We start from the raw sequence: 27047 nt of genomic DNA on the forward strand, positions 1-27047 counted from the left end.
AGGCCTGAAGAGGAGGTGCCCAGGGCTGGTGCTGGGAGGGAAGGAGTTAAGGCGGCGAGGGGGGCAGCCTATGGCAGGAGGACACACCTGTGCGCAGGGCAGCAGGCGGGCGGGGCCCAGGTGAGGCGCCAGTGGTGCCCGGCAGGTGAAGAAGGAAGAGGAAGAGTGGCGGCCTGGCTGGCTCTAGGCGGTTGAATCCGGGCCTCGATACCCCTTCCTTTCTTCTGCACCACTCTGGGGGTCAGGCGGGTCTGGTGCCAGGTAAAGGCCACCGCTCACAGGGTGCTGCGCTGGGAGCTGTAGAGCGCAGTGAACTGGTGTGTGTTGGGGGCTGGGACGGGCTGTGGAGTGGTAGGGGGCTGACTCGCAGGTGGACAGCAGAGGGGTACGGGGTGGGGCCAGGGCTGCTGAAGCTGATTTTGACCTCAGGGATGGGCAACTCAGGGTACGCTTGGTGTTGAGTAGCAAGGCTCACCCGGAAGTGTCCCAAAAGACGCGGAGGTGGGGGATGGGAGCCAGAGATCTGCGGCTTCTCCACAGGGTGCTTGGGCTTAGCCAGGACTGATCTTGGAGGTGGACTGGTTGGGTAGGGGCCCTCGTCTTACCCAGCAGTGTTTGGGTGCTGGTTGGGAGTCTCTAATACTGCCGGGTAATGATGGAGGCCCCTGTCCCCGTGTCAGCGCCGTCCATTGCTTCAGGCCCCTGGTCCCTACCTGACAGCAAACTCCTTCCTCTGCCCCACATACCCTGAAAGCCCCTTCTCCTGAGTTAAGGGTGCTGCAGAAATGGTTCTCGGGTTGGCTGCTCGCCCACCGGAGGAACACAATGGCCCCGGCCCCTCCTCCAACCCAGTGTGATTTGTCATCTGGTAGACTGAGAACCTACCTGACGCCGACTTTGGCCTTGGGATTGAGCACGCACCCAAGAACCCCCAGCCAGCCAGCTATCGGCGGCTTCGCTCTAGCTCCTGATCAGCTGTCGTCTGGTTTTACGTTGGCCGGCTCTGGGTCCATCTTCCAGTGCAGTGTTGGATGGTTGAAGTACGAAGCTCCTAACACTGTCTGGTAAAGATGGCCCCCGGGTCAGTTCCCTCAACAGTGACCTTCTTGGGGCCTTGAAGACCGTGGAGGCCGCCAGACCAACAACCTCTGACCTTTAACCTTCTGGATGGGGTGTGTATTGTGACTCACTTGGCAAAGGGGAACAATGGGAAAGAGACAAGATGGCTGCCTCCAGAACAGCAGCAAGATTTGGAAACACACTTGGTCCCTAGGCATTTCCACTGTCTCTCCACCCTGGGAACGTTGAGTGTCTGTGGGAAACAAGGGATATTGGTTTCGGCCTGTCTTGAGAGAACCCATGGAACTGAAGCTACCGCACCCTCCAGCCCTGTCTGAGGTTCACCTTTTCTCCTATTGCATTTGATAGTTTCACATTATTTATCTACCCAGAAGAAAAAGATGGCAAAGGTTCTAGTGAGGGGCAGGTTATGAGCAATGGCTTTAACTTTCCAGTACTTGGATGTAGTGTCTTCAGAATGAGGCAATCTGTGGAAAAATAGGTTCTTGTTCAGTTGGGCTCCAGGGTGGTGGGGGCAGGCAGCCCACCTCCGTAGGGATAACCCTACAGCAAATAGCTCATCGTATCTGGGGACTAAGTAGCTGTGCTAACAGTGTGCATGGCCCACTGGGCTTTGGAACACAGAAGCCCTCAGGAGGAACACACATGATCTCCCCATAGCTACACAGAAGCTGGTAACCAAGGAAGCAGCTCCCGTTGGGGTCATCAAATTTTCAGTTTGGCTCAGCAAAGCCACAGCTGCTCCAGCTTACAAAAGATGTTATTAAATCAGCAGGTTCATTTGGTAGACACGGCGGGTGCGGTGAAGGGGTGTAGTTGGGTCTTTGACTGAGGTCTGCTGTTCCCACCCAGCTTAGGGCCTATTTTGGAGCCAGCAGGCTCTGAGGACCCGCTGTAAGGCCAGATCACTAGTATTGCCAGACTGCTTGTGCCACCTGCTGGCAGAGACTCAGAGTGCACCCTCTCTAACCCACTCAAAGGCAAAACCCTGGCTTCAGTTTAAGTAATAAAAGTTTTATTGAGAATTTCTGGGATGGTTATCTCCCCCATGGGGGTGGGACAACAGTGTAGGGAATCTCTGAGAAATCACACTGCTTCTCCCCTCCCCCAGGCCAACACAGGGAGGAGGAAAGCCCTCCGCAACAGCTGGTCTTCAGTCTTCCTTAATCCAAGAGGGCCAAGTACAGAGGACTCTGTCACATGATGCTTGCAGGGTGGGGCGTGCTTGACCTCCCTAGCTGGCTCCTCAAAACTCGCCGAGAAATGCATCCACTCCTCTGGTGGTGGTGGTCTTGAGTCCACAGCTCATTTCTTAGCCTTAATGAGGCTGTCGCTGTAGAACAAAGGGAAAAATGTTCCTGATGTTATGGGAGCCATAAATGTGAGATGCAAAACACACCCAATTATCCCCTTTCCAAAGGAAGGTCTGACTGGGGAGGGGTGCAGAGGCAGGTCCAGGAGCAGGTGGCCCCCATGTCCCAGCTGAGGATGCAGTTCCTTACCTTCCCCTACAGCCAGCACATCATGGAGTGAACAGGAAACAGAAGAGAGAAAGACATGATTGTTAGCTTCAGGCCCCAGCTGCCCTTGACCCTTCTACCAGCCCCCGCCCCCCCCACGCAACTGCTCTTTCGGCCACTGCTTTTGCAACCCTGATACTTTCATTGCCAGTGAAGCAGCGTTCAGGTTCTCCAGCAAGAATTTGGAACTTTGTTGGTCACCACTTTCACTGAAGTATTTATAAATAAAGTGCCTTTTACACAAGAAATCCTGTTTTGTAAAGTCAGTCCTAGAGAATGTAACATAGGAACTGCCAACCAGTCAGACACTGACTTTTCTGACCTTGGTGTTCAAGGAAACTGTCAAGGGCCCCATGATTAACAGATTCCAGAACCCAAGGACTCTGCTCTCTGCAGTGGCATCTCTTACCGAGTAAAGCTTTCATCCTGTAGATTCAGCACAAGGTTGTCGGCTGTGAGATAGATGCGGTTCTGGGACGTGGCGATCTACAGGACAGGGAATGGATGCTTGTGTTAGAGGCCTCAAGCCTCCCCTGCGAGATTCAGTGGCCCACCCAGTAACCAACAAGAGGCTCCTGCTGTCTGGTACAAGGACATAAGCAGTGAGAAGCCTAGGTGTTGCACTTCCTTAACACAAAGCCTGGGGAGTCACTCTTGGGGAAGGCAGCCAAGGAAGTTGTTCAAGCGAAGACTCAAGCTCTAATCCCATCGTGTGATCCTGTGTAACTGGATACTTTCCCTCTCAGTGGGCAGCCTTGGGAGAGTGGGGCCTTCCTCTCACCGTCTTAGAGATGTTCTGGGCAGCCCGGATCTTTCGCAGCTTGATATAGCCGGGATTCTTGCTCAGTGCTTCTCCAAGGTAAGCAGGCAGGGTTAAGGGTTCACCTAGGCCAGGTCACACCCGCCACAACGTGCGCCCCCACCTGCCCGACCTCTGGGCTGTCAGATTCAAGGTTGCGCTCACAGAAGCCACTCACACGTTGGCCACCCCTGTGGGCCTCCCTGCAGGATGCTGCCAAGAACTGTGGTGGCAGCAGACACGAAGGCAAGGCCAGCAATGCTAGTGATCTGTCTTAAAGCGGGGAGTCAGGTCTCAGGTACCCCCACCAAGACTCCAGATCTCCTCACATCCACCCCCCCCCCCCCCCCGGCAGCCAAGGGTCAGCAGGCACAGTCGCATTCGCCTTGGTCTCATCAGCCAGCCCGCGGGGGAAGATGGGAAGCGGGGCGTCCCTGGGGCCAGGCCAAGGTCTCTACGACACAAGGATATCATCTTGGCAGCCTCAGCCTCCCCCTCAGCCTGCACGATCTTCTGTCGCTGTTCCTGCTTTGCTTTTTCCACCAAAAACTGGGCCCGCTGGGCTTCCTGCTGGGCTGTGGTGGCAAGTGAACGAATGAGGTTATGGCTGTGGGGTGGCAAGACTCCAACCACACGCATCCCCCTTCCCCCACCTCCAGGAGCCCACTGATCTACTCCTCAGGTGGCTTACCCACTTGTTTGGCTTCTACAGCAGCTGTGTACTCTCGGCTAAAGCTCAGCTCAGTGATAGCTACATCATCCAGAATGAGGCTGAAGTCCTTGGCGCGCTCCGTGAGCTCTCTTCGGATCAACAGGGACACCTGGGAGAAGGGTAGAGCGGGGAAGGAGGGGTGGCTTGAGGGGATCAGAACTGGAAGTGGTACTGCTATAACTATCTGAACACCAGAGCTCCCGAGTATGGACAGCAAACCACTCCTTAAGCCCTCACGCATTCAATGTCTTGTTACAGAAGAGGACCAGAAAGGTGCCCCATGTCACACTGACCCCTAATCTTCCTTTTTTTCCATGCAATATTTATCGGCTTAGCTTCCTTCCAAACAAGGAAAGAATTTCTTTAGAGATGTGGGTAAGACTATTATAACCATTGTTTCCTCCTATGCTGCCTTAACACCTGGTATCGGGTTCTCAAGTTGTTTCCTTTATTTCTCAGAGTGACAATCAGCACAGCTTTCCCACATCAAATTGGCCATGCAGCCAAAGATAACCCTAAACATCGGATCTTCTTGCCACTACCTCCAGAGTGCTGGGGTTGCAGGCATGTGCCGCACTGGTTTAAATAACGCTTAGGATTAAACCCAGGGCTTGTGTACGTATGCTAGGCAAGCACTCATCAGCTGAACTACAGCTCCGCCCCCATATCCTTCTACTCGTATAAAATGCCCTTTTAGTACCCAGGACCCTGGACCATGCAGACAGCGCTAGGAATCAGACCTGAGCCCGCTGGGTAATCAGCTGCGAGGCATTGAACTTGGCCACCACACTCTTGAGCACCTCGTTGACAATGGATGGCAGCACTCGCTCCTCATAGTCTAGCCCAAGGCGCTGGTACATGCTGGGGAGCTCCTGGGCATTGGGTCGGGACAGCACACGCAGGGAAATGTTCACCATCTGCAGGTCTGAGGGCGAGGCCAGCAGTGACTGGTTAAGGCCAAGTTCCCCATCAGCGGACCCCCAGGCTTTGGCTACTGTACTGGGTGCAACCTTCAGTGTGGGCACAACTGTGGTTCTCCCCCTAGACTCCAATGACTGGAGAAGAAGCAGAGCTGTCAACTTTCTATTCCCAAGGTCTATAACTTAGCAAATGAATGCACAATACTACACATCAAAAACTGCACAAAGATGTACAGTGCTGTGGGCTACTTGCCTCTGAGCGTCCGCGTGAATGAGGCAGAGACCTGGGGGATCTCGCAAAGGCAGGGCTCCTAAGTATAGTCTACGAGGAAGCAGCTAGTGAAGAGCGGAGAGTTTCTCCAGAGCCAAGATATACTGCAGTACCCAACCAGTCAACAGAAAAAGGCCTTAGAAAAGACTTGCATCTGGGGGCAAGGACGACCATAAAGAAAGGCGATTCTAGGATTCAGTTTATGTTAGGCAGAAAGTTCGTTAAAACTGATATGCCCAAATCCGCGAAGTCCCCTAAAGCCAACAAGGACACCGAGTCCCGTATGTAAAAGCAAAGAGCCTTTATTTTAAACAAGTTTGCAAACTCGGTCTCTCCTCATGTCCAACATATTGGAATAACTGGAGAGCCCCGAGCTCAATTAGAATTGGGTTTTTATAGTAGTAAAGGTGGGGGTGAGGGGCTTCTGAGGTTTAGGACCCCAGATTGGCTGACATTTGTCTAGGGGTGTCCGGGTGAGTGTGTGCTGGCAGGTGGTCCTATCTACAGCGGTTGGAATGTTAGTCATTTCCTTCAAACTACTGAGATTCAGGCCTCTTATTAAATTTATTGAGGGTCAGAGTTCTACTCTGGCAGGTGATAATGGTTGGAAATAAAGAACTTTCTTTGGGTGACCTGTTCATATCTGTGGCTGATCCCACAAAAACGTGCCAGCATACCGCGTGTTGGAACTACTGTTTTAAGCCACGAGGCACGCCCTTTGGAAGATATAGAAATCAAGACCTCAGAAACACTACCACTGCTGGTGGCCATGCCATGCTCAGTTCAGGTTTACTTGTGTCCCCCACCTGCCATGCAGCTCCCCATTGTCCACACTTACCTTTGGAACCTGTAGGGGAGGAGATTTTTCGGGGTCTGGCCCGAATGTCATAGATGATGGGGTACTGGAACCAGGGGATCCTGGAGAGGAGAGGTCAGGGACAGGAATTGGGAAACTGCAGTTTTATTGATTTTGACCTGTTTTCCCCTCCACTCGTCTTTGGGCCTGCTCCTCCCCATGACCACAGACAAGGAGATTCTCTTTTCCCTTTAGTGAACAGCCCATACACTGCTGGAGTTTCGGAGCACCCACTGTCCTAGGAGCGGGGAGTTGAGGAAGGGAAAAAGCAGCTCCGAATCCTGCAGTTAAATCTGGCTACAGCCGTCAAGGGTGAAGGGTCAGGGCCCGTTTGCTCTGCCCGCCATTACCTAAAGTGAAGTCCCTCGGCCAGGATAGTGTCCTGTTGCACGCCGCCGATCCGGTTAAAGAAGATGGCTCTGTGACCACCTTCCACTGTGGGGAGAGGGGTGGGAATTAGAAGGCCCTGATGAAAGTAGCGGTCGGCGCAGAAGGGACGGGGATGAGGGAATGGGTAGGCGCGGACAGCTTGGGGAGGCAGGTCAGTGGGGCAGGGGACCAAGAGGTGCAGCCGCGGAAGGAGGTTGCTCACCGGTGAACACGGATTCGCGCACGCCGTAGGCCACGGCCCCGGCCCCCAGCAGCAGCTTCAGCGCCGTGCCCATGCCCCGAGGCCCGGCGGGCAGGCGTCCCGCTAAATCCTTTAAGTTCTGAGCCATGTCTGGTCCTCCCGAAGGCGGCGGCACCGGAGGTCAGGAGGGGGTGCCCGCCAGCCTCTACCCCACTCCAGTTTTCAGACCTCGCCCTGCACACGAGGATTGGCGGCCGTGGTGCTCGCAGGAGAAAGGGCACCGGAAGTGCGCTTCCTCCTGAACCCGCCCCTTTGCTTAGGCGGACCCGAACTTCGCGCACAGTAATAGCGCATCCGGAAGTCCCGCCTCCTTTGGAGGCGTGCCCTCCTCGAGAGGCTTCGGTAGTTCCGGACCACAGCTATCGCCATTTCCAAGCGCCCTCGTTCAAAATGGCAGCTGGGAGGAAGTTTGCAGTGAGGACGGACGCGAGGTTCTAGTTTAAGGAAGTCAGCGCAATTTCCGGTCTGCTTACCAAGATGGCTGCGCCCAGTGGTGGTTTCCAACCTCGTGAACGGCGTTTTGCAGCGCAGGAGCAGGACTGGGATAATGCGCCGCCTAAGAGACCCCGGCTTGGGGCTGGAAGCAAGAGCGGAGGCCGTAGACTCATTGTGGTGCTGGAAGGGGCCAGTCTGGAGACAGTCAAGGTAGTTTGGAACAGTGTGGAGTAGTAAGTTGATTAAGTTCTGTGGGGACCAGGGACCCAGAATGGATGGAAAAAAACTGAGCGGTGAAATTTGAAGGCTGACTTAGTTTCGCAGGCTGCTGGAATTCTGGGCTGGCAATCTTTTATTTTGCTCTTCTTGACGCATCCGCGCTTTCGCCTTGCTTTTAGTTGACTTATCAGGGAGTCTGTGATATAAAGTGGAAAGTGAGGGAGGCGTTGCCTATTAAGGACTCAAATCCCAAAGGCCAATGACTTTTTCAGCCTTTTATTGCTAAGGATTTAGTATTTTATTTTGGTAAAAAGACTTTCTGCTATCAGCTTGTTCTACATTTCTGCTTATCTTGAAGCATGTCTGGATCAATTATTTAATAAGCCTTCGCCGTTATTTTTTTAATCTATCATTCATTTCCCTGAGTGTAGTCAATGAGCAGTGCCTTGTCTTAAAACCTTGTGCGGTGTCGCGCGCGCACGCACGCACACACACACACACACACACACACACACACACACACACTTTAAAGATTGATTTTACTTTTACCTATCTATGTGTGCAAGCCTGTATTTGATTGTGAGCCACCTATTGGTGCTGGGAACCCAAGTTGGGGCCTCTGCAAGACTCACTCCTAACACCACCCACCTCCATCTCCAGCCCCTTAATTCCGTCTCTTGTGTCTCATCTTTCAGAGCTAAACTTCTTTAGTGTGTAGGGCCTGAAGTTTCTACACACACAAACACAACATTGGTTGGTTTTTACATGCAGCCAAGGTTGGCCTGGAACTCTCCATTCTCAGCCTCCAAAATACTAGTAATGATTGCTTGTAGGTGATTTTTACTATTCCTGACCTGACCTGGATTCTAATTTTGGTCCTTAGCCCCTCCTTAGTGACGGTAAGGAAAGTGTGCCCTCACTCTGTAAAGCTGTTGTGTGCCAAACACATGGAACTGTACACAGCCTTTTAGCAGTGGTGTTTCCTAATAATGGAAGTGAGTCTTCTCCATCTCGTCTTCATTTGTGCTTTACTAAAACCTGCAGTCAGACAGGGTTTGTCTGTGTAACAGTCTTGGCTGCCCTGGAACTCTTTGTAGACCAGGCTGGCCTTGAACTCACAGAGATCCACTTACCTCTGCCTCCCAAGTGCTGGGATTAAAGTGGTACACCACCTGTTTATTTTTATATGCGTTGGGGTTTTGCCTGCATGTACATCTGTGCGAGGATGCCAGATCCCCTGGAACTGGAGTTAACGGCAGTTGTGAGATGCCATTAGGTACTGAGAATTGAACTCGGGTTCTCTACTGAGTCATCTCTCCAGCCCCTATTATTATTATAGGCAGGGTCTCAGTGTGTGACTCTGAGTGACCTGGAACTCACAGACATCTGCCTGTCTCTGCCGTCTTAGTGCTGGGATTAAAGGCGCGCACTACTACACCTGACTGCCTATTAGTGCTAGTTTTACAGTGCTCCTAACTGCTGAGCCACCTCTCCAGCCCCACTTTAAGTTCTTTGAGAGCATTAAGTTCTCTTCTACCTTAAGGACATTGAGTGTTGTTAGTAACTGCAAACTCTTTTTATAGTGGCTTTTGTATCACTACTATTTACTTCATTATTGTTTTGAGATAGGGTCTTACCATATAACCCAGACTGGTCTAGAACTTGCCATCCTTCTGCCTTTGCCTTAGCCTCCCGAGTGCTGGAATTGTAGGCATGGGACACCATATTCAGCTAATTATTGAGTATCTGTTGCTGTTCTATTTGTTATTGAGTATTTGTTGCTGTTGTTGTTTTTCAAGACAGGGTTTCTCTGTAGCTTTTGGAGGCTGTCCTGGAACTTGCTCAGTAGACCAGGCTGGTCTTGAACTTACAGAGATCTGCTTGTCTCTGCCTCCTGAATGCTGGGATTTAAGGCGTGCACCACCACTACCCAGCCTGTTTTACTTTTTGAGACAGGACCTCACTGTCTGCCTCACGCTGACCTAGCACTTGGTGGCCTCCTGGAGGCTGTGATTACAGGTGTGAGCTCCCACATCTAACTGGTGCTGCTGCTGCTTCCTCTTCATAGTGGTTAGACCAAGGAACTGCTGTATCACAGGCTGGGGAGATGGCTTAGTTAGTGGACTGCCATGCAAACATGGGAACCTGAGTTCTAACCCCAGAAACTATGTAAAACGCCCATGCTGGACATCCTCTTGCATGCCTTTAGTTCCAGCACTCTGAGACAGATGGGGAGGCAGATCTCTGAGTTTGAGGACACCGTGGCCTACAAAGCCAGTTCCAGGCCAGCCCAGGATACATAGAGAGATCCTGTTTCAAAAAAAAAAAAAAAAAAAAGAGAGAGAGAGAGAGAGAGAGAGAGAGAGAGAGAGAGAGAGAGAGAGAGAGAGAGAGAGAGAGAGAGAAACGGGCTGGAGAGATGGCTCAAGTGGTTAAGAGCACTGACTACTCTTCAGAGGACCTGGGTTCAATCCCTAGCACCCATGTGGCAGCTCACAGTTGTCTGTAACTTTGGTTCTAGGCCACCCTCACTCAGACATACGTGCAAGCAAAATACCAATACATATAAAATAAAAATAAATAAATTTTAAAGAAAAAAAAAAAGGTCCGTCTCACAGGGCAGTTGGTAGTGGGCGGTTGGTGGCGCACGTATTCGGGAGGCAGAGGCAGGCGAATCTCTGAGTTCAAGGCCAGCCTGGTCTACAAGAGCTACTTCTAGGACAGGTTCCAAAGCTACAGAGAAAACCTGTCTTGAAAAACCACAAAAAAAGAAAGAAAATAAAAACGGTCCATCTCAATTTGTAATCCCAGCATTGGAGAAACAGATAAATCCCTAGGGCTTGATGGCTGGCCAGCTCAGCTGAATTGGTGCTCAGGTTCAGTAAGGAACTCTCTCAGAAGAGTAATGGAGGAAGACTCCATCACCAACCTCTGTCCTTCTCATGTGCGCACACAGTTGATGTAGGAGTTGAGAGAGGTGACAGTGGAATGGTACCTCCTATTATCTATTAATAAACCATTTTGTTCATCCCAGCTTGTAGAGTCATGTGATTGTTTACTGTGTTTCTCTGAGAGCAGACTATAACATTTCAAAATTCCCCTTGTATCTTTAAGAAATATCTTGATATTTTCTATTGTGGTTCTTTAAAAGAAAACCCGGGTCTGGAGAGATGGCTCAGTTGGTTGAGCACTTGTTCTTGCAGAGGATCCAGGTTCAGTTCCAGCACTCATTTGACGGCTCACAAATATCTGTAACTCCAGTTCCAAGGGATTTGCCTTCCTTTGACCTCTGGAGGCACCAGGCATGCATGTGGTACATATGTTTATATGCAGGCCAAACATTCATACATGTAAAACTAAGTAAATCTCGAATAAACAAAACCTCCAGTTTTATCATACTAATGGATTGAAACTGGATCATACAAAAGGTTTCATTTTCTTCTATAATTAAGGGTATCCTAAGAACTTAGTTCTTAATCATTTGTTCTGCCTTTTTTTGTTTTTTTTTTTTTTTTTTTTTTTTTTTTTTTGTTTTTTGGTTTTTTTGAGACATTTTCTCTGTATAGCCTGGTTGTCTTAGAACTCTATAGACCAGGCTGTCCTCAAACTAACTGAGATCTGACTGCCTCTGCCTCCAAGTGCTGAGATTAAAAGCGTGCACCACCACCACCCGGCCCTATTCTGACATTCTAAGAATTGTTTCTATTTATGTATGCCTGCATGAGTTTATGTGTACTATGTTTAGGCACCTTAGCTGGTCAGTCAGTCAAAGATCTGGAGCAAGAGCAGGTGATTGTGGGTGGGCACTGGGAACTGAACCAGGTCCTCTGCAAGACCAAGTGCCACAGGTGCTCTTCTCTCTCCATTCCCCACTCTAACTTATGTGGGGCTGGAGAAATGAACGGCTCAGCAGTTATGAGCAGTGGTTGCTCTTCCAAAAGACCAGGTTCAATTCCTAGCACCCATATGGTGGCTTACATATTAACTCCAGTTCCAGGGGATCTAGTGCCCTCTTTTAGCTTCCACTGGCACTGCATGTATGTGGTGTGCAGACATACATGTAGGCACATATGTACAAAAAATATTTATTTGTAACTGCATATATGTGTGTACCAGTGTTTGGGTGCCCTTGAAGGCCAGAGTGTTCAGGTGCCTTGGAGATGGAGTTGTAGCTCACATGACATAGGTGCTAGGAAATCAAACCCAGGTCCTCTGCAAGAGCGATGCCTCTGAACCACACCTCTCCTACTATTTGATTATTGATTTCAAAACTTCACTCTCCCAAATATTTAGAAACGTATTGTCACTTTATCTTTAGACATGAAAAGTTCTAGTTCTTGCAGAGCCTATGTTTGTACATAACTATGTTTTTTGGTTGTTTCAAAAAAATTTCCCAGCCAATGTGTTCACTCATTGACAACCTGAGGGGGTAAGGGGTAGGTTTTCTACCTTGTGGGTTCTGGGGAATGATAATGACCTCAGGTCAGGCTTAGCAACAGGTGCCTTTACCTGCTGATGGCCATGTTTATAGACTTCTTTTTGCATGTGGTGTGTGTGTACTCGAGCGTGTGTGGAAGTCAAAGGACAGCTTGTTGGTTCCCTCCTTCCACCCAGTACCCTTGCCTGCTGAGCTCTCTCCAGCCAGGTCTACACTTGGTCTTACTGACCATCCTCATGTCCCTTGAGATTTTAAACTCAGTCCAGCCCTGAGCAGCCCTCACTTGCCCCTTTTATGGCATGCATGAACATGCAGGGCACTTCTCAGGTGTCACATACTTCTGACACCAGAACTTTTGGCTCTTTGCTTGAGAGGGTTCTTGGGTTACAGGGCAATTTTATATATACTCCTAGTTCTCCAGCACCTTCCCATTTATTCCAGCTTACTTCCATGATTTTATTTTGTATAAATGCTGGGGATGAAATCAAGGCTGTGCTGAGCCCTCTGCCACTGAGCTACAGTACCCCTTTTTCTCAACGATTTGCTTATTGAGTTTTTTTTGTTTGAGGCAGGGTCTTGCTGTAGCCCAGGTTGGCATTTTCTCAGCACATACTATACACACTGTTCTTATGATGAGTCTTTTTCATGAACTCCTGATTCTAGAACTTCCGTGACCTTGCCTGATAGCCACAGGCCTTAAAAAGTGAATGTCTTTATACCCCTCCTTTTTGGCTGTAAGATAGTTGGCTCTGTGTCTGTTTCTTACAGATAAAGCTAAACTAAACATGGCCACATGCTAATGCCCTGAGAAGCTTTCTGGCCTTAGTGTTTTGTCTTAGGTCTAGAGTGGGCTTGAATTTGTTGTGATGCTGATTGTTCAGGGACCACACCTTGAACTACTGGGCGAGATATTAGAATTCCCGTTGCTCTCATGTTCTCTGTTCTTCAGGTAGGGAAAACTTATGAGCTACTCAACTGTGACAAACACAAGTCCATGCTGTTGAAGAATGGACGGGACCCAGGGGAAGTCAGACCAGACATTGCCCACCAGGTAACCGTGGGGTAGAGCTAATGACCTCTGAGCTGTCTACAGAAGGCAGCAATACTGCTGTTTTCCAGACTTCACAGTGCCCTTCTGTCTCCCTTTCTCAGAGCTTACTGATGCTGATGGACAGCCCCCTGAACCGAGCTGGCTTGCTCCAGGTTTATATCCATACACAGAAGAACGTGTTGATTGAAGTGAACCCCCAAACGCGAATTCCTAGAACCTTTGATCGCTTTTGTGGCCTCATGGGTGAGAAGCCTTAGGACTTAAGTTCTGAGTGAACTTGGCAAAGTGAAGAGAGGAAAGGGGTCACATACTCAGTCCTTCAGCAGTGGGGAGCTACTGCCAGGACAGGCCCCTGGTATTTTCCCACATACGAAGATTTGACTCCTGTTCTCTTAGGTTTCTGTGTGAGGGATAAAGCCATCTGAGCTTATCACAGTTGACAAGCCTGGCAGTGTCTGTTCGTAACATCTTAGAGGATGCAGTGCGGATGTAAAGGGACACATGGCCTAGTTTCCGGGGAGGGAGTGTTCTGCGCAGGTCGCTGGGAGAATGTGATTTTATCCCACTTCTCAACTCTCGCTTTTCCCCTTCCTAGTTCAGCTTTTACACAAACTCAGTGTCCGAGCAGCTGATGGCCCTCAGAAGCTTTTGAAGGTGAGCTGGGGAAACCTGTTGGTAGGTTCTGGGGCTGGCTCTGAGGCTGACTTTGCTTTTTCTTCTTAGGTAATTAAGAATCCAGTGTCTGACCACTTCCCAGTTGGCTGTATGAAAATTGGCACTTCCTTTTCCATCGCAGACGTCAGTGATGTGCGAGAGCTGGTGCCCAGCAGTGACCCAGTTGTTTTCGTGGTGGGGGCCTTTGCCCACGGCAAGGTACAGTTTGGCTTCTCTGATGTTTCTGCTGTGTCTCTAACAGATAAAGCTAGAATCTCCAGTTTTTGTAGAAGTTTGAGATTGGAAGATGCTGCTGTTGAGACAGTAGCTCACCCATGAGGTCTGAACTCGCTAAGGGAAGCATTGCCTGACCAGCTCCTTCTCTCTCAGGTCAGTGTGGAGTATACAGAGAAGATGGTGTCCATCAGCAACTATCCACTCTCTGCTGCCCTTACCTGTGCCAAACTTACCACAGCCTTTGAAGAAGTATGGGGCGTCATCTGAGAGCAGCAGAGCCTAGTTCTCAGACAGGACTCTTGGCATTATGTCTGTGGACTCCTAATTTGTCTGCTGGAAGATAATCTTCAGTACCAAGATGGTAGAGTGGGAGCCAACACTGTATTTTCCTATAAAGACTGTGCTTTTTCCTTTTTTGCAAACCTGATTGTTTTGAGGGTTCTTAAACTCAGCAGTACATGGTAGTATAAACTGTCCCCCTTGGGTTCTGTTGTTCCGGACTTTGAAGGTAGGCCTTCCCGATATCTTAGATTCTTGTGCTCTCAAGGAGAGACCCTGATGAGCTCGGCTTCAGTGAGCACAGTGAACATGTATGAAAGAAAGCAGTCAGGAATGCTAACAGTGAAAAACTGAACAAACAGAAGTGATTTATCTGGTATAGTTCCAAGATAGAAAAAGTGGAGCAGGCAGGGCCTTGTACCCTCCCCTCCCCCCATGGGGGGGTGGCGGTATCGGTACATATACAATCGTAGTGGATTGGCAGAAGAGAAACACAACAGGTTCCTGGCTAGAGGGAAGAGATAAGGCAACGTGCATGGGGGAGCCCAAAGGGGGTGCAGCCCCTCTGCTCCTCCCACAAGAGCTTCCCCTTTGGCCCGGTGAACTTGGCTGTAGCAGAGGCACGGCTGGGAGTGCGGTGATGTCCAGTGCCCAGCATCTGCTCTGGGGTGAGGAGTGCTGTGAGAAGGGACAAGTAGTTTCTGCACCAGTCCAGCTCTCGGCCACCTAAAAGGCAAGATGTGTGGTTAGAAGGGTGGCCAAAATAGAATAGCACCTGGTCCCTTCTAGCGAGTAAAGTAGTACCCCAGAGCGCTCCCTAGTGGCCAAGCTATGCTAATCCACCCGAATCTCCAATAGCATTCCAAGCCGTCACCTATAGATTACTTACCAGGGAAATCTATTATTCCCTTTTCTTTAACTTTTCTTTTCTTGGCACCATTGCTTTGTGGACATAAGGCAATATGAATAGCAGGCTGAAGAAAAAGACATGTCCAAGAAAGTACACGGATCTGTACACCTGTGGAGACAGACCGCAGAAAGAGTTGAGCCTGCTTGTCTCTCACTGCTGGAGGTGACTCTGGCAGCCTTGCAGTCAGGTCCTCGCTACCTTAAGCCACTTGTCCCAGGTGAAGAGACAGAAGGCAGTCATGGAGTAACCCATAAAGAGCCAGTGGATGGTCTGTTGCACCAAGTAGTAGATGGGCTGCAGGGCAGTGATGGAGGCCAGGCTGCTCAGGGTGGGGCTCTCCCGAATGAGGTTGGCTGCCTGGGGAGGGAACGTAGAGGTCATTAGTCTTGTCCTTATCCCCAACCTGTTTCCTACCACCCATGAGTCCTACCTGCTTTTCTACAATAACAATGAGGAATTCCATCTGGAAGCAAATCAGGTATCCTGAGTGTAGGCCGTGCCAGAGGGCCAAGAACAGCAAGGAGAGGCCTTGTGAGAGTTCTTTACTTCCAAGAAACTTGAGGCGTTTGAAGATGTAACTAGAGAAAAGGGTGGGTAAGGATGACCTTCAGGTTTGACTCCTGCTTCTGGGCTCTGCCCTGAGGAGAGGGGTGCTGACTGGCTCCCACTTGTGGCCACTGGGGGTACAGGGAGCGGTGCTAATAGGAAGGCTTACAATGGAGGAAAGCTGTCATAGCTCAGACGCAACAGAGGGACTGTGGGTATAACACAAGGGCAAGACAGGATCTGCAGCCAAGGCTTGAGGGACTTTTACAGAGTTTTTTTGGGGTGGGGCTGCCTGGGTGAGAGCAGAGGCTTAGCAGAGAGTGATAGCAGGAAGCATGGGCAGAGGTGACAAAGCATCCTCGTCCTCACGTTCAGGGAGGAAGGAGCATGGGCTGTCCTCAGTGCTTACCGGGCCACCCAGGCATTAGTGTTGATGTTGAAGGAGGCGATGGTGCCCGTGAAGCGAGGAGTTGTCTCAAAGAGCCACACTTTCATGTTGGCACAGGCGTCCCATTTTGCATTCCCATTTTCAATGCCATTAAAGCCCAGCCCTGACAAAATGCACACTCCTTCCTGAGGGGAGGGACAGCTTAGGGTTCTTGTCACTCCACCCTCCCAGCCCTACCCCCAGCTTATCTTCCCTACTTACTGTGACCAGCCAACAGGTGACGTATTTGTACAGCACAAATTTGCCCCAGATCAGCATGTACATGCAGCGGAACCAGAAAGGGTGGTGCTTGAGAAGAGAGCACATGAGCATCAGGGGCGGCACAGTCCCCTACATGGCATTCTCAAACTTGGGGCTGGCTTCTTTGCTCCTACCAATGCCTGATGCCACATGTGCCACGACACTATAGCCCTACCTATCTGTAAGCAGCAGAGAGACACCAATATCCACCCGCCTCCGGCTTTGCAAAGTCTGGGCATTTATACGGTCATAAAGGGATGTCCATAGTCCTTGGATGCCCACAGTCCATGTTAACTTTCAGATAGCTATCCAGAATGGACATGGAACTGCTGGGAGATTTTCAGGGGAACTGGAGCAAGAGCCACTTTTCCCTCCCTCTTTGAGCCCGTCAGTTAAATGAAAGCAGGCTGCAGAGCCACCAGCCACTGCACTCTTGCATAAAGCAAGGCAGAGGCTGTTTTAGGTGCTGCCGGGAACCCATGAAGGTTTGTTCGTGCAGGTGAGGCCTGGGTGGCACAGATGTCAACTCTCACAGACCTAGAGCAGAATCCAGCACACATCTCTAGATGGCATGGCCTACTTCTCTCTTATCCCATTTGGTGAGGCAGTAGTCACAGTGGTATGCTGGTAGCCACTCACATCATAGTCTTCAGTGAGAAGGTAGTTTTCCGTGATGTGGGGGCTCAGCAGGGTGTAGCCCACCAGGTAGACAAGGCCCAGACTCAGGCGCTTGAGAGCAGGTATGGTGCTGGAAAGGAACAAGTGGGGTCACACACAGCAGAACCTCGCCCTTCACCCTTTGACCTGCAGTCACGGAAAGGAGCGTTTCAGGGTGTGGTCACTGCAGGCAGTGGCACCAGGGTCCCTGTGCCTGGAGCTGTTTCCAGGAGCGACAGCTGCACGTGTGGCCACTGCAGACCTGCATCGCAAGAGCGAGCGTGTGCGGGATGCTTGTGCCTAGCCCTCAGCGTGCGTCATGTACAGAACAACTAGCAATGTCTACTCCTCAAATCCAGGGGCCAAGTTCCCTGAAGGAGTTCTAAGTATATATATATATATATATTTTATACATTTTTGTATATTGAACAGTGTCTCCCTACTATGTGAGAGGAGGCGTCAAAGGGATGGGCATAAGGTGGACGAATGACACTGTGTAGTGGGGCCAATGTGCTAGGGCCACTTTAAGAAAGTCACTTCGGAAGTCACAGGAGTCTTCAACCAGGAGGAGCAATTACCTGTTTGGTGTCTTCCCTGGCCTGTCAGTCAGCTGTCCCTGCACCAGCTTCAGGTAGTGGTTCATTGAGAACTGGGGCCCTACCAAGAAGGCTCCATAGAAGTAGGAGAAGCCAGCAACTTCCAGCAGGGAAGGGACACCCCGTATGGCGTATTTCTGTTGCTCAGGGGACAGGGAATTCTATTTCGAGAAGAGAATGCAAGGTTCAGAACAGCCTTGAATCTTACCCTAAGAGCCAGTCTGAGCATTCCCAACCTTTGCACCACTGCCTGGAATTCTTTAGTTTGGCTTCTTGCGGGGCGGGGGTGGAGGGTTGCTTCATGTAGAAATGTGTGGGGGAGCTTAATCAACAGCTGCCTGTGGCTGCTGTGGCAAATGCCTCGCTGGCATTGATCTCTGGACTTTGTGTAAAGGCTGGATTCTGACAAGTTACCCTGGTTGGTCCTTGCCCAGTTGCTATCTGAAAGATAGCTCACAGGCTAGGGAGTGAGGCAGAGGCAGGTCCAATCTTTTGGTGACAGTAGCCTTTCTCCTTCCCTTTGGTCAATCCTTAGTCTCTTGGCTAGAGTGCACACTTACCACGTCTTTGCCTCCGTCATAGTAGTCAATGCACAGACCTGAGCAGAGAGAGGGGAAGGGGAGAGTAGACATGAGGGTGTGGTCTGCGGACAGAGTAGCCAGGACCTACAGGAACGTCAGTGCAGTTTAGCTCAGTCGGGGAGAGGGAGGGGTAGAGGAGGAAGGCAGGACCCTTCCACTTACCAATGAGTTTCAATGTCAGGACACAGTGTGGCATCGTCCACTTGATGTCGTAGTCACCAGTGGCTGTGTAGTAATATCCAGCGAGAAGGTAGGCCTGGGAGAGGGGAAGTCTTTACTCCACCGTCACTGTACTGCTCTTCCTTTTCCTCCTCTCCCTCTGACTTTGGATGGTCTTTGACCTCCAGCTGACAGTCACGTCATAGTGTGGTCTTAGCCTTCCAAGCCTATGCCACCAGGCTTGACCTCTTAATTTTCCCCTTCACTTGAAATCCCCTGTATTCCTTCATTTTCCTTTCTCCTGGTCCCATCAGTTAAAACATTAAGAGGGTCTTATGAGCCAGGCCTGTTGGTGCAGACTGAGAATCCTGGCACTTGAGAGAGACTGAAGCCAGTTTGAGCTATAGAGTTTGAATCTGGCTTCAGTTACAGAGTGAGACCCACCTAGATAAATAGAAATCAGACAACCCTACAAATGTTTTTTAGTGAGGATGGGCTTGCTTGGGGTGACAGATGGACATGCCTAGCTTCTCCAGCACATTCTAAATTACTTTTCTGCCTTGCCTTTGAGTGACTGCCCTCATGGCCAGCTGGGCTAAACCTGGTGAGAACCAAGGAATCCCGATGATGGCACTCCCGAGGCCAGCAGAGTTACTGCTCCAACCTGCTTAGGGCCTGTGACCAGTGACCTGCCCACAGCCAGACTATGTGGTAGGAGGAGGGATTACAAGCTAGATCTCCTGGTCAACACGCTACCACCCCCTGCCTTGCCCCTCCCCACACCTGCTGTCCACGTTTACCATCTGGAAGCAAAGGGTGGTGAAAATGGCAGTGATGGTGCGGCCCATGAGTCGCAGGATGAGGAACTGGAGCACGACACATAGCAAGGAGTGGTAGAACTGGTGGCCTGGGTGCGGGGAAGAGAGCAGCATTTAGGATCATTCCTCCTGAGATCCCAACCACACATAAACAACAACAAGAACCCAGTAAGCAGCTCTGGGGGTTGGGGATGCAGTTCAGTTGGCAGAGTGCCTGTCTAGCGTGCAGGAAGCCCTGGGGTCGATCCCCAGGTGCGCTGGACCAGGCGTGGTCTTCCATGCCTCCAACCCAGCACTTGGGAAGTAGAGGCGGGAGGATCAAGATCTTCTTCTATATAGTTCAAGGTCAGCCTGAGACTGTTTTGAGACTGTCTCAAAGCAAACATGGTAAGTGTGGAGGTCAAAGGAAACTAGAGGGAGCTGGTGATCTTCCTCCGTGTGAGAAGATCATCACCAGCTGGGCCATCTCAGCAGCTCCTAAATAATGGTAAGTATTATTAATTTTGAGACAGGATCTCACCGGGCGATGGTGGCGCACGCCTTTAATCCCAGCACTCGGGAGGCAGAGGCAGGCGGATTTCTGTGAGTTCAAGACCAGCCTGGTCTACAAGAGCTAGTTCCAGGACAGGCTCCAAAGCCACAGAGAAACCCTGTCTCGAAAAAAAAACCAAAAAAAAAAAAAAAAAAAAAAAAGACAGGATCTCACTATGTAGCCCTGATTGGCCAGGAACTCACTATGTAGACCAAACTGGCCCTCTCTGCCTCCTGAGTGCTGGGATTAAAGGGTGTGTGCCACAATATGTAACACCAAATTTACTTCTTAACTGGTACATAAAAATGTACATACTTACGTGGTACCCAGTGATGTTCTGACATATGTGGTAGTGAGTTTGATTTGACCTGGAGGGCCTGGCTCATGAGTTTTCAAAGAATATTAGTGTACCTTATTTTGAATTATTTAATATACTGTTTTGCAAAATGTTTGAAAAATATTTATCTTTTTTGTTTATTTATGTGTGCGTGCATGTGGGTGCCCATGTAGTCAGGAGAACACCAGGTCCCCTGGAACTGGAGTTACAAGTGGTTTTGAGCCACCCGACATGAGTGTTGGACTGAACTTGGGTCCTCTGGAAGAGCAAGAGTTCTTCACTGCTGTGCCATCTCTCCTGACCCCCAAATATATATGTGTGTGCATTCCTATGGATTCAATCTTCCCTTTGTAAAGATGAAAACCTCCTAAGAACCAGGACTTCCTGATTTGTGAGTTTCTCTCAAGAGGATTTGTTCTGGTCCGTTCTCCCCACCCGCTCCCATCCCAGGTCTCTTAGGGCAGTGTCCTGCTCAATCCACTCACCAAAGTTGAAATAAGCAATTGAGAGGCCTGTCAAAGCATGGAAGAGATGAATGAGGTAGCTGTCCTTGTAGAAAAGGTAATGCCGATAAAACAGAGCCAACGGATAGCCTAGATGGGAGAAAAATAGGAAAAGGGTTACTTGTGCCTGGTGCCAGAGAGGGAAAAAACATAGGATTAAGAAAACTATTATTATTATGATGATGATGATGTGTGATATATATGTGTGTGTGTGTACATCTGTGCTGCTGTGTACACTGTCAAACCACAATGTTTGTGGACTCTGCTCTCTCCTTCCACTGTAAGTGGGATTCTGGGATCAAACCCAGGTCTTCAGGCTTATTGGACAAGTGCTGTTCATCTCCCTGACCCTCCAAAGAAATACATTATATGGGTGCCAACAGAGGAGACAAAACAGTACTCACACAAATCAATTTCTTCTTTTTTTTTTTTTTTTGTAAATACACATTTAGAACTACAATGGTTCCCCCCTCCCCCAGACAGTTTCTTTAGTCCCGGCTGTCCTGGAACTCACTCTAGACCAGGCTGGCCTTAAATTCAGAGATCCACCTGCCTCTGCCCCCCAAGTGCTGGGATTAAAGGCGTGCACCACCATTGCCTATTGAACTGCAAGTATTTTTAATTGAGACAATAGAAAACCAAATCCATTTACACTACCAACTACTGAGGAAACAGCGCAGTGTCAGCAACACAACACCAACCTCAGCATTCAAGATCTATGGCAGGAGAGTCCTAAAGTCCGAGGCCACCCTGGGCTACACAGTGAGTGCCTGGCAGACCTGGGTTACTAAGTACTCAGCAGGGGCCTGGGCTCCACAGCAGATTCTGTTTTTTTTTGTTTTTGTTTTTGTTTTTTTTTTTTAAACTATCAAGGACTAGGTAGCTTGCCTAGTGTGCTGGTTTGAATGAAAATGGTCCCCACAAGATGGGTGGTGGAGGCACACACCTTTAATCCCAGCAATCAGGAGGCAGAGGCAGGTGGATCTCTGAACGAGTTCCAGGACAGCCAGGGCTACACAGAGAAACCCTGCCTTGAAAAACCAAAAAAGAAAGAAAATGGCCCCATAGGTCATAGTATCTCTTCACAGCAATAAACCCTAAGAGAGAAGCTGGCACCAGGAGTGAAGTATTGCTGGTACAGCCGCGCTATGCTTTTGTTTGGAGAAACAGTAGAACACTTGGGACCCTGGACTAGGAAAACAACTGGACACTTCAGGTGAGGCTTAATGGGCCACACTAATAGGAACATGGAAGACAGTGGTGGTTTGAAGTATGGGGGGCCTGGCTCCAGAGTTTCTGGAGAATATTAGCATGCAACCTAGAGACTGTTCTTAGGATACCTTGGCAAAGAATGTGGCTGATTTCTGCCCTTGTCCAAAAATATCTGCCTGAGGCTAAATTGAAGAGCTATGGATTGAGAGCATTGGCAGAAGGATTTCCAAAGAGCCTAGCATTGGCTGTCATCTGGTTATCAGTGGCCAGTCTTATGCAGATCTATAACGAGAAGGCGCAATCTTCACAAGGAAAAATACAAACTACAGTTTGAGGCGAAAAGGGGCACCAGTTTAATGGAGCTTGTAGAAGGAACGGCGGGCTGTGTCCTGCCACCCGGCTAGCTTTACCCAAAATAATTACACAGAAACTGTATTCTTTTAAAACATTGCCTGGCCCATAGTTTCAGCCTCTTATTGGCTAATTCTCACATCTTGCTTTAACCCATATTTAGTAATCTGTGTCGCACCACGAGGTGTGTCTTACCAGGAGAGATCTTAACCTGCGTCCATCTCAGAGAAGAGAAGCATGGCGACTCACTATGGCGACTGCCTGAAGTGTCTGTCCCACTGCCTTCTACCCAGCATTCTGTTGTTTACTCCGCCTACCTAATTTTCTGGCTCTTAAAGAGCCAAGGCAGTTTCTTTATTAATAATGAAAGTAACACATAGACACTCCTCCATCAGGAGCTGAAGCCTGTGTTCAAGGAGATGAAAAGATTATAAAAAGCCTGATTATAGACAGAATAAAGGGAGAGGTGATTTCAGGGCAAGACCTCCAAGCTACGCTTCCAACTTGTGGAAAGGAACTGAAGAAAAGTTTAGAGCCAGGTATGGGGGCGCACACCTTTAATCCCAGCACTCAGGAAGCAGAGGCAGGTGGATCTCTGAGTTCAAGGCCAGCCTGGGCCAGCCTGGTCTACAGAGTAAGTTCCAGAACAGAAGCACAGGCAGAAAGCTGGTGACTATGTATTTGAACACATTTATCCAGCCCCAGGAAGTAGCAGAACTTGGTAGTTTCAGCCAAGTGGTTCTGAGTTTAGAGTCAAGGATACAAGAAGGGGGTTAAGCAGGTGAGGCCAGGTATGTGAGGAGTGTCTCTGAATGGAGACCTGGAGAGGCCATTTTGTGAAGCTGTATTGCCTTGGAGACCCCAAGATGTTAGAGATGCCAGAGCCATGGGATGCCTGCCAAGGAAAGCTGCTAACAGTGAGTGGAAACAGCCCAAGAGAAGTTAGTTACAGTCAACAAAGCGGAACAGAGTTGAGATCTAAAGAGTGTTTTAACATCAGAGATAGAGATGCAGAGTTAGGAGTTGCCCAGCTGGTTTTTGGTATTGCTTTGGTCAAGTATTTCTTCACTGTGTTCCCTTTCCTCCCATCACTCAGGAGGCAGAGGCAGGCAGATCTCTGTGAGTTCGAGGCCAGCCTGGTCTACAGAGCAAGTTCCAAAACAGCTAGGGCTGTTACACAGAGAAACCCTGTCTCGAAAAACAAAACAAAACAAAAAAACCAAAAATTTCTCCTTACTGAATAATTATAAAAAAAAAAGAAAGACTAGGTATGACGGCACAGGTCTCCAATCCTAGCACATGGGAGAGGCCAAGAAAAGAGATCTTGAATTTGAGATCAGACTAGCCTATTTTTTTAAAAAATGGAACTGGTTTTTGTTTTCCTGTTTGAGTTTTTTGAGACAGGGTTTCACTGTGTAGCCCTGACTATCCTGGAACTCATTCTGCAGACCAGGCTGGCCTCGAACTCATGGAGATCCACCTACCTTCTGCCTCCGGAGTGCTGGGATTAAAGGCATGTACCACCACTGCCTGGCCAGACTAGCCTATTTAAAGAACCTGCATAAACAAATACAAAAAACTCCAAACCAAAGAAGAGAAGATGCTCAGTTATGTTCAGAAATAGTATTTTACACTTGTGGTCTGTCCTCTGAGGACAGCATACTCAGACTTCTGAGAAGATAAGACATAAATTAACACCAAGCTATCTAGTGGGCTGGACGAACTTTGGGCACCAACCAAGTTATAAAACTTGTTTTGGCACAGTAGAAAAATGTTTTTCCAATTCCGTTCAGGATATGATCCAAGGACTATAAGCAAACTCTGTGTGTGTGTGGGTTCCTAAAGGGCCATTGAGTTCTATTTAGCTAAGGTTGCTCACTTAATCAAAGGGTCAATGCATTTGTTATCCCTAAATCAAGAGAGCATACATACATAGTGGCTTCGCTGCAGACTCATCCCCAACATTCTACCAAGCTGTTGAGCTGACATGCTTGTACTGGCATGTGTGGAGAATAGTCTCCCTCTTTGTGTTTTGGAAGGATATCTTAAGATTCTGTCAGTGTTTTTGAGCTGGTTATAGTATACAACTGCCATGGTCGTTCTTCTAAAATAAAAAAATGTAGGGCTAGGGAGATGTCTGAGCTGGTAAGGGTACTTGGCACCAAGCCCGAGAGGACTTGAGTTTGTTTGATCTCTGGGGCCTACACAGTGGAAAGTGAGAACCAACTCCTGCAAGTTGTCTTTTGACCTGCATATGCATATACATGTACACACACATGCACACACACACACACAAAATAAGTAAATGTAATAAAGTACTTAAAATATAAAATGCAGTTAGTTTATCGTTGGCAATATAGTTTGTTTTGAGCTTGTGATAACTAATATTTTAAAGAGTCAATCAAAAAAAAATGCTTAATGTTTTTTTCCTCCCTCTCTCCCTCCTTTCTCTCCCTCTCTCTTCCTTCCTGTGATTTCTGTGACAGGGCTTTTCTGTGTAGCCCTGGCTGTCCTTGAATGCCCTCTGTAGAGCAGACTGGCCTCAAACACAGCAGAGATCCGTCTGTCTGTCTGTCTGTCTCCAAGTGCTGGACTAAAGGTGTGTGACAACAGCACCCAGCCTGTTTTTATTTGCAGTGAGAGGGACTGAACCTAGAGCCTCACACACACTCGGAAAGTCCTCTGCCACTGAGTTATATCTCCAGCCCCTTTTCACATTTCACCGGTTTGAGACAGGGTCTCCTGAAGTCTCTGCAGCGCGACAGGCTGTGACCTGGTAAGCCTCAGCCCCCAGAGTAGCTTCATCACAGTTATTTGGTTTAAGCAAATGGATTACCACATAGTTGTCTGTTTGGTTTGACACTGGGTCTGTGTAGCTCTGGCCATCCTGGAACTTGCTACGTAGATCACACTGACCTCAAACTCACAGAGATCCTCCTGTCTCTGCCTCTTGAATATTGGGATTGAAGGTGGTGCCACCATGCCCGGTTGTCTTTATATAGTATAGGCTGGCCTGGAACCCATGACCCTTTGCCTCTGCTTCCCAGGCACTAGGGCTTGTATTGTGACAGTAAATGACAAAACTAATTACTAGCTAGATGTAGTTCTTTCTGTCTGTGTGCTCATGAAATACCTTTTTTTAAAATTTCTTCAAACAAAAAGTGTGCACATAAGTGGATTGGTACAGTTCACATCTCCTGCAATCCATGCGTCAGCTCTTGTTACCTCCATAAACATCCTGAGGATTACTGGTCTATTCCCTCATTCCATAAATATTTATGCAATGCTTCCTTTATGCCAGACATTCTGTTTATGGAACTTTAATGGGAAGGGGTGGCATGCGACGCTTTCTTATTGGCAGAGATGGCATGGCATTACTAACTCAAGGGAGAGGGGACACCTATGACCAGTCAGACGGTTAAGTGAAGAGACAAGATGAAGTCTCATGTGAACAGACGTTGTGCAGGAAAGGACTTGGGTCAGCAAGGAAGTACTTGTAGGAGTCACAAATCAGAGCCGAGTCTGGTGGTACTGATCCCAGCACTCAGAGGCTAGGGGATGGGGCAGAGTTTGAGGCTAGCCTAGACTATATAAGGAGACCCTGCCTCAATAAAAGAAAAGGAAAGGGTGGGGTAGGGTTGGAAATGAGAATGTAGCTCAGTTGGTAGGTGCATGAAGCCCTTCTTCAATCCAAGGGCTACAGAGAGCAGACACTGGAAATCCCAGCACCTGGGAGGTAGAGATAGGAGGATCAGGAGTTCAAGGACACTTGTGGCTACACAGCAGTTGAGGCCAGGCTGTGCTGCCTGAAAGAAAATCCAATCCCTTAAGCCTTTTACTTTAAGAGCTGTACTGAATTGTATGTGTCTGTGTGAGCACACACATATGCGTGCATAATATACATGGGTATGGGTGCTGTGAGTGTTCAGTGGCATTCACTCTCTTCCACTGTTACACAGGTTCTGGGGGCAGAATTCAGACAGGAGGCTGAGTCCAAGAGGTTCTAATTGTCAGAACGCTCATCATTTCTGGAGAGAGAGAATTTATCTTTTTTTTTTTAATGGGATCTACATTTTTTTTATTATTAAAAATTTCCGCCTCCTCCCCACTCTCCAGTCCGAAGAGCAGTAAGGGTTCCCTGCCCTGTGGGAAGTCCACGGTCCTCCCTGCTCCATCCAGGTCTAGAAAGGTGAGCATCCAAACAGGCTAGGCCCCTCCAAAGCCAGTACATGCAGGAGCATCAAAACCCAGTGCCAGTGTCCTTGGCTTCTCAGCAGCCCTCATTGTCCGCCATGTTCAGGGAGTCTGGTTTTATCCCATGCTTTTACAGTCCCAGTCCAGCTGGCCTTGGTGAGCTCCCATTAGATCAGCCCCACCATCTCAGTGGGTGGGTGCACCCCTCGCGGTCCTGACTTCCTTGTTCATGTTCTCCCTCCTTCTGCTCAATATTTGGACCTTGGGAGCTCAGTCCGGAGAATTTCATCTTTTGAGTACTAAAACTGTTAACCATGTGTGATGCTCCCAATCTAAAGAACATAACACATTGCTCTGCTTCCTAGAGTTGAGTTTTTTTTTTGTTGTTGTTGTTGTTGTTGTTTTGAGATAGGGTTTCTCTGTTTAACAACTCTTGCTGTCCTGTAACTCGCTGGCCTCAAACTCACAGAGATGCACCTGTCTCTGCCTCCCGAGTGCTGGGATTAATTAAAGGGGTGCGCCACCACTGTCTGGCCTGAGTTGAAGAGAATTTAATATATTTTTTTTTAAAAAAAAAACAAAACAAAACAGGGTCTCAAGATCTCCTGAGTAAATTGGGAGCATGGGGACCTTGGGGGAGGGTTGAAGGTTGGGGAGGAGAGGCAGGCAGGGGAACAGAGAAAAATGTAGAGCTCAATAAAAAAAAAAAAAGGCAAGAAAAATAGGGTCTCATGTATCTTAAGGTGCCTGAATTTGCTCTGTAGTTGAGGCTGGCCTTTAATTCCTAATTCTTCTGCCTTCACCTCCCAGCCGGGATTACAGGCTTGTACCTCCACGCCTGGATCATACTTGGGGCTTTAT

At 49.0% G+C, this 27047-nt stretch overlaps 3 protein-coding genes and 1 non-coding gene across 4 annotated transcripts in view; 1 reads left to right on the plus strand and 3 right to left on the minus strand.

Moving 5' to 3' along the window:
* Window positions 1-2073: 2073 nt before the first annotated feature.
* On the minus strand, window positions 2074-7035 carry Phb2 (prohibitin 2). The gene is made up of 10 exons (XM_038319008.1): window positions 6751-7035; window positions 6509-6593; window positions 6141-6220; window positions 4852-5036; window positions 4091-4220; window positions 3871-3974; window positions 3382-3459; window positions 3010-3086; window positions 2583-2588; window positions 2074-2413 (listed from the first exon to the last, which is right to left on the minus strand). The coding sequence occupies exons 1-10, from the start codon at window positions 6875-6877 to the stop codon at window positions 2386-2388; spliced, it is 900 nt and encodes a 299-aa protein (XP_038174936.1). The 5' UTR covers window positions 6878-7035; the 3' UTR covers window positions 2074-2385.
* LOC119808593 lies at window positions 3541-3802 on the minus strand. The gene has a single exon (XR_005284515.1). It is a non-coding gene; the product is annotated as a small nucleolar RNA U89 (small nucleolar RNA).
* A 133-nt stretch (window positions 7036-7168) lies between the features above and the next one.
* On the plus strand, window positions 7169-14245 carry Emg1 (EMG1 N1-specific pseudouridine methyltransferase). Its single transcript, XM_038318911.1, has 6 exons — window positions 7169-7434; window positions 12831-12932; window positions 13034-13175; window positions 13528-13586; window positions 13656-13805; window positions 13977-14245. Exons 1-6 carry the CDS (start codon window positions 7267-7269, stop codon window positions 14088-14090), a joined length of 735 nt encoding a protein of 244 aa, XP_038174839.1. The 5' UTR covers window positions 7169-7266; the 3' UTR covers window positions 14091-14245.
* Window positions 14246-14445: 200 nt separating this feature from the next.
* Window positions 14446-27047, minus strand: part of Lpcat3 (lysophosphatidylcholine acyltransferase 3) — a 41583-nt gene continuing 28981 nt past the window's right edge. The window contains exons 2-13 of the mRNA XM_038318910.1: window positions 20412-20519; window positions 19040-19146; window positions 18243-18336; window positions 18060-18097; window positions 17482-17660; window positions 16886-16994; window positions 16208-16294; window positions 15968-16131; window positions 15443-15590; window positions 15211-15369; window positions 14992-15120; window positions 14446-14828 (exon numbers count right to left, since the gene is read on the minus strand). Coding sequence (XP_038174838.1) covers window positions 15004-15120; window positions 15211-15369; window positions 15443-15590; window positions 15968-16131; window positions 16208-16294; window positions 16886-16994; window positions 17482-17660; window positions 18060-18097; window positions 18243-18336; window positions 19040-19146; window positions 20412-20519 — 1310 coding nt within the window. The 3' untranslated portion in view covers window positions 14446-14828; window positions 14992-15003. The remainder of the gene's footprint in view (window positions 14829-14991; window positions 15121-15210; window positions 15370-15442; window positions 15591-15967; window positions 16132-16207; window positions 16295-16885; window positions 16995-17481; window positions 17661-18059; window positions 18098-18242; window positions 18337-19039; window positions 19147-20411; window positions 20520-27047) is intronic.

This window comes from Arvicola amphibius, chromosome 2 (genome assembly GCF_903992535.2).
Source record: "Arvicola amphibius chromosome 2, mArvAmp1.2, whole genome shotgun sequence".
NCBI lineage: Eukaryota > Metazoa > Chordata > Mammalia > Rodentia > Cricetidae > Arvicola > Arvicola amphibius.

What these genes read in the sequence shown, in the direction of transcription:
- Phb2 (XM_038319008.1), bottom strand. Translation starts at nt 6,877, where the DNA reads ATGGCTCAGAACTTAAAGGATTTAGCGGGACGCCTGCCCGCCGGGCCT. An exon ending in AGGCTGAGGCTGCCAAGATG is followed by an intron (nt 3,460 to 3,870) that starts ATATCCTTGTGT and finishes CTGCCTGCTTAC; the next exon opens with CTTGGAGAAGCACTGAGCAA. An exon ending in CCCAGAACATCTCTAAGACG is followed by an intron (nt 3,087 to 3,381) that starts GTGAGAGGAAGG and finishes CCTGTCCTGTAG; the next exon opens with ATCGCCACGTCCCAGAACCG.
- Emg1 (XM_038318911.1), top strand. Translation starts at nt 7,267, where the DNA reads ATGGCTGCGCCCAGTGGTGGTTTCCAACCTCGTGAACGGCGTTTTGCA. An exon ending in TCGCTTTTGTGGCCTCATGG is followed by an intron (nt 13,176 to 13,527) that starts GTGAGAAGCCTT and finishes TCCCCTTCCTAG; the next exon opens with TTCAGCTTTTACACAAACTC. An exon ending in GGGCCTTTGCCCACGGCAAG is followed by an intron (nt 13,806 to 13,976) that starts GTACAGTTTGGC and finishes CTTCTCTCTCAG; the next exon opens with GTCAGTGTGGAGTATACAGA.